General features: G+C 41.6%; 1 protein-coding gene across 1 annotated transcript in view; it reads right to left on the bottom strand.

Moving 5' to 3' along the window:
- Positions 1–1,462: 1,462 nt before the first annotated feature.
- The window catches only part of LOC140480282 (MAM and LDL-receptor class A domain-containing protein 1-like), a 404,689-nt gene continuing 399,687 nt past the window's right edge, over positions 1,463–6,464 (bottom strand). The window contains exon 40 of the mRNA XM_072574989.1: positions 1,463–1,723. Within this exon, the coding sequence (XP_072431090.1) occupies positions 1,598–1,723 (126 nt within the window). The 3' untranslated portion in view covers positions 1,463–1,597. The remainder of the gene's footprint in view (positions 1,724–6,464) is intronic.

Genomic DNA, 6,464 nt, shown 5'->3' with positions numbered 1-6,464 from the left:
TTTGTTCAAGACCAACCTCAGGATATAGGAGAAAGTGAGGACTGTAAATGCTGTAGAGTCAGAGTCAAAAAGAGTGGTGCTGGCAAAGCACAGCAGGTCAGGCAGCATTTGGGGAGCAGGAAGGTTGACGTTTTGAGCATAAGCCCTTTCCTGATGAAGGGTCTATGCCCAAAACATCGACTGTCCTGCTCCTCGGATCCTGCCTGACAAGCTTTGCTTTTCCAGCACCACATTTTTCCACTCAACCTCAGGCTATGATGTCTATGGAAATGTTTTAAGACAAAGCAGAGAATCCTGACAGTGTGGAAACAGGCCATTTGACCCATCAAGTCCACACCAGCCCCATGAAGAGCATTCTATCCCTGTAATCCTGCATTTTTCTTGGCTAATCAACCAAGCCTGTATATCCCTGCACACTACGGGGCAATTTAGCATGGCCAATCCACCTACCCTGCACATCTTTGGATTGTGGGAGGAAACCACAGCACCCAGAGGAAACCCACACAGACACGGGGAGAACGTGCAAACTCCACACAGACAGTTACTCGAGGGTACACAGGTCCTGGTGCTGTGAGACAGCAGTGCTAACCACTGAGCCACCGTGCCACCCCGAATGTAGTTATACTTCCAACAGACTGATTAAAAATAATTTTAAAGACACCGATCTACATTTATTCATCATGATCTTTTTTGTTACCTGCAAATGAATTTGCTGCCTGAATCAACTCTGGGATTAAAATTGCTGTTAACTTTTATACTTTTGTTCATTTGCCAATCCTGTTCCAGTTTGGATGAATTGGGTTAAAATCATGAAGCAAGTCAAAACAGGCAATGAGAGTGAAAGATAGAGAAGAGGTTGACACACAGTAAAAGACTACAGTGGGCAGGGTACATTACGATTATGATGAACAGAGTGTTGCCTGAACAGATCATAAAATGGGTAGAGGAGAGAAAATACAACATGTTCAAATGCGTGAGTTGGGTGTCTGGGGGGTTGACTGTGAGAATTGAAAATGACTAAATACACATAAAACTGGTGCCAAGGAATGTTGATGGCCCAATGGAGCATATTAAGTGACAATGTGATATAACACATTGCAGCAAATTGAGTAGTATGCTGATTTTGTAAAAATGTTATCCAATCAGCTTTGCCTTGAATACATTTAACTCTATATTTTTTCTCCGAACTGTGTCCTTTGACAGTTTTATTTCATTCCACCCCTATCTTAATGATGCCTTCCATATGTACAATGGCACATGGTCCTCTTTGCTCACGTTAAACATGACATCAATTCAATTTACGATCAGCAAGGGAAACCTTTAAATTCAAGGTAATTAAATAGTCACAGCTCATGTTGCATAGATGTGCTCAAACACAACTTCCTTAGCTGACAAATTTGAGATGAGAGATTGACCAAATATTTACAAAACTTACAAATGTTGAGAAAGTTTAACTCATTTATTTACTCAGAATATGGCTGTTGTCATAAAGGCATTTTAAAAATTTATAATAAGAATCATATAAAATGTTTTCAACATCCGAATCAGATATTTAATGCAACTCTAAGATTAATAATTTTCTAGGTAGGTGCGGTATTTATTCATTTGATTCTATTTGCAAAATTCCAGAAATTCTTTCTCCTGATGCCTTCCTGTTTCCTGTTGTATCGTCGTACAGAGGGTTGGAAAAGGAAGTGGGGGTATTTGATACATTAGAGAATCGCTGTAAAAATGAAAAGAATTGTTAAATTGATACTTCAAAACATTTTTTCTTAAATTATCTTCTGGCCTGAATCAATTTAGGAGCAAAATATTATGCCTCAATTCTGTTTCTTTTCTAACTGTACTGTTAGCATAATTTTTAAAAAATTGAACATCATTGATGTTCATTGTGATTAGTCTTGAGAAAATAATCTTTCAAGTTTATGAAATCCATGTGATTTTTGCTGTGATCATTCATATCCTAACTACCTCAGCTAACGTTTACTTCCAGCTAGTTAGACAGGTTAATCATCTTTTTTTTTAAACCATAGCCACAGTGGTCAAGACACCCTGACCTTGCTTCCTCACAGGATTTCACAAGTTCAAAGCTCCTTGTTTCACACACCACCCACATATCACATCTAGCCTCCAAACTCTACTTCTGTATCTACCCCGAGAAAAAAACCCAACTATCCTCCAATTCACTTGCATTTTTGCAACAAAATCCCAGACTTTTGAACAGACCTCTCTCTCTGCACCTTCTTTGCAGCTGTAACACTGTGTTCTGCACTCTGTTCTGCTACCCTAATGCACTTTGTATGGTACAATCTGCCTGTAGAGCATGCAAAGCAGCACTTTTCACTGTATCTCAGTACATGTAACAACAGTAAAGAAATCAAAGCAAGTCAAACAACTCTTCAGATGGCTGTATATTTCTGCAGCTTCTGACATGCCTAATTACACCTTCAGCTCCAGCTTTGATGGTCTAGTCCTCATGAAATAATTACTCTCTCTGACCTACTGGAATGAACCTCATTTCTGCTTCTTTAAATTGAAAGGGCACAGAATTATATGGTAGGAAAGCTGCTGTTGCCATTGACCACTACATCTGAGTGAACCATGAAACACTGCTTGTATTTACCAGAACAGTTCACTATGGAATGTGAGGGTAAATCCTGGCTGTTTTTTACCTACTGCAAATCTTCTTCTTAGAACTCTGAGTTTTGTCTCTCCCACCCTCACCTCCAAAATTAAATACAAGTAGCTTTATTGTCACAAGGATTGATACCATCAATCCGCCTGCAGTTTCTCTCTTATCTTACCTAGTGTCCACATTGAGATCATATTACCTATAAAACACACCTCCTCTTTCCTTGCTGTTAGAGCTGCACTGAGCCAGGAAAGTTGGCAGTATTCCATCACACTCTGGATTCGTGCCTTGTAGGTGATGGACAGGTTTTGGGGTGTTAGGAAAAGTTATCCACTGCAGATAATGGAATTCACTTCTCTGGATCTGTGCAGCTCCAACAATTAAATTATCAGAATGATTATCTCCCATTTAATACTGGGGGAGTAGCATTTTCCATGGTTTAATATTGGGATGGTTGAAGCAATTGTTTTCAGCTTCTACTACAAACTCCAATTCCTAGCTACCTATTTTCTTACCTTTTTCCTGCCAACAGTTCGAGACTTAGCAAGACTGTTTGTAACTTTTGTGTCATTTTTGAATTTGGACTTACGACCACAAATTCCTTCTATCACTGAGACTGCCTATTTCTGACCCTCATGACATCACCTGATTTTGCCTTAGCGTCAACTGATATTTCAATTCATTCGCTGGTTAGCCCAGTGTTTATAGAGAAGCCCTAATTGCTCAGAGGGCAGGTAAGAGCCAAGTACATTGCCATGGTTTGCAGTCAAACATCAGCTAGACCAGGTAAGAATGCCAGATTTGTTTTTTCCTCAACAATCCATAATGATTTCATGGTCATTATTAGATTCATAATTCCAGATTCTTATTTGAGTTCAAAATCTACCATCTGTGATCTGTGGAGCTGGAGCTGGATGAACTTTGGATCATTTGGAAAGCGCAGGGGGTTATTGAGAAGAGTTACAGGGAGGTAGTCACACCTCAGGTAGAAGAAAAAGGTAAATGGGCTCCCGTCAGGGGATGGAAAGGTAACTGGCAGGTATTGCAAGGATCCCCAATGGTCGTTCCCCTCAACAACAAGTATACCATTTTGGATACTGTTGGGGGGGACCACTTACCAGGGGAAAGCAGTGGGGCACAAGTCTCTGGTGCAGAGTCTGTTCCTGTTGCTCAGAAGGGAAGGGGGAAGAGGAGCAGAGCATTAGTCATTGGGAACTCCATAGTTAGGGGGACAGATAGGAGGTTCTGTGGGAACAAGAGAGACTTACGGTTGGGGTGTTGCCTCCCAGGTGCCAGGGTCTGATCATGTTTTTGGGATCCTTGTGGGGAGGGGGAGTAGCCCTAAGTTTTGGTCCATATAGGCACCAATGACATAGGAAGAGAGATGAGGATTTAAGGCAGAAATTCAAGGAGCTAGAGTGGAAGCTTAGAACTAGAACAAACAGAGTTGTTATCTCTAGTTTGTTGCCTGTACTACATACTAGTGAGATGAGGAATAGAGAGAAAGAGAGAATTTGAACATGTGGCTACAGCAATGGTGCAGGAGGGAGGGCTTTGGATACCTGGATATTTGTGGCTCATTCTAGGGTAGATGGGACCTATACAAACAGGATGGTCTTCACCTGAACCAGAGGGGTACCAATATCCTGGGGGAAAATTTACCAATGCTCTTCGGGAGGGTTTAAACTAATTCAGCAGGAGGATGGAAACTTAAATTGTGGTTCGAGTACAGAGGAGGTTGAGAATAGGGAAGTCCAAAATAATGTTTCAGGATCGCAAGAGGGCACTAGCTCACAAAAAGTTGGGTTGAAGTGTGTCTATTTCAACGCCAGAAGTGTCTGAAATAAGGTGAGTGAACTTGCAGCATGGGACTGGGACTTTGATGTTGTGGCCATTTTAGAGACATGGGTAGAGCAGGGACAGGAATGGTTGTTGCAGGTTCTGTGATTGAGATGTTTCAGTAAGAACAGAGAAGATGGTAATATTACAGTTGCAGAAAGGATATTTGAGGATTCGTCTACTGAGGTAGCATGGGCTGAGGTTAGAAACAAGAAAGGAGAGGTCACCCTGTTGGGAGTTTTCTATAGGCCTCCGAATAGTTCCACAGATGTAGAGGAAAGGATAGCAAAAATGCTTCTTGATAAGAGTGAACGTGACAGGGTGGTTGTTATGAGGGGCTTCAACTTCCCAAACACTGACTGGGAATACTACAGTTCAAGTACTTCAGATGGGTCAGTTTTTGTCCATTGTGTGCAAGAGGAATTTCTTTCACAGTATGTAGACAGGCCAACAAGAGGCGAGGCCACATTGGATTTGGTACTGGGTAATGAACCCGGCCAGGTGTTATATTTGGAGGTAGGTGAGCACTTTGGTGATAGTGACCACAATTCAGTTATGTTTACTTTAGCGATGGAAAGGGAAAGGTATATACCGCAGGGCAAGAGCTACAGCTGGGGTACAGGCAATTATGATGATTAGACAAGATTTAGGATGCATAGGATGGGGAAGGACACTGCATGGCATGAGCACAATAGAAACTTAGAGTTTATTCAAGGAACAACTACCGTGTGTCCTTGATAAGTATGTACCTGTTAGGCAGGGAGGACGTTGTCGAGCACAGGAACCGTGGTTTACTAAGGAAATTTAATCTCTTCTCAAGAGGAAGAACAAGGCATATGTTAGGATGAGATGTGATAGCTTAGTTAGGGCGATTGAGAGTTACAAGGTAGCCAGGAAAGACCAAAAGAGAGAGCTAAGACGAACGAGGAGGGGATATGAGAAGTTGTTGACGGATAGGTTCAGGGAGAACCCTAAAGCTTTCTATAGGTACATAAGAGATAAAAGAATGACTGTAGTAAGATTAAGGCCAATCAAGGACAGTAGTGGGAAGTTGTGCGTGGAGTCAGAGGAGATAAGGGAGTGCTAAATGAATATTTTCGTCAGTATTCACACTGGAAAAAGACAATGTTGTTGAGGAGAATACTGAGAAACAAGCTACTAGACTGGATGGGATTGAGATTCACAGGGAGGAGGTATTAGAAATTCTGGAATGTGTGAAAATAGATAAATCCCCTGCGTCAGATGGGATTTATCCTAAGATTTTCTGGGAAGCTTTGAGGTGGAAAATGGAGTTTAATGCAGAAAAGTGTGAGGTGATTCACTTTGGAAGGGCTAACAGAATGCAGAGTACTGGGTGAATGGGAAGATTCTTGGTAGTGTAGATAAGCAGAAAGATCGTGGTGTCCATGTAAATAAATCCCTAAAAGTTGCCACTCAGGTTGATAGGGCTGTTAAAAAGGCATACTGTGTTAGCTTTTATTAGTAGAGGGATTGAGTTTCGGAATCACAAGGTCATGCTGCAGTTGTACAAAACTCTGGTGCGACCGCAGTTGGAGTGTTGCGTACAGTTCTGGTCACCGCATTATCGGAAGGACATGGAAGCGTTGAAAAGGGTTCAGAGGAGATTTACTAGGGTGTTGCCTGCTATGGAGGGAAGGTCTTACAAGGAAAGGTTGTGGGACTTGAGGCTGTTTTCATGAGAGAAGAAGGTTGAGAGGTGACTTAATTGAGACACATAAGATAATCAGAGGGTTAGATAGGGTGGACAGGGAGAGCCTTTTTCTGAGGATGGTGATAGATAGCATGAGGGGATATAGCTTCAAATTGAGGGATGATAGATATAGGTCGGATGTCAGAGGTAGTTTCTTTACTCAGAGAGTAGTAGAGCCATGGAACGCACTGCCTGCAACAGTTGTAGACTTGCCAATTTTAAGGGCATTTAAATAGTCATTGGATAGGCATATGGATGAGAATGGAATAGTGTAGGTTAAAT

Source organism: Chiloscyllium punctatum, chromosome 8 (assembly GCF_047496795.1).
Source record: "Chiloscyllium punctatum isolate Juve2018m chromosome 8, sChiPun1.3, whole genome shotgun sequence".
Taxonomy (NCBI): Eukaryota; Metazoa; Chordata; class Chondrichthyes; order Orectolobiformes; family Hemiscylliidae; genus Chiloscyllium; species Chiloscyllium punctatum.
This window is presented reverse-complemented; position numbering and strand designations above follow the sequence as displayed.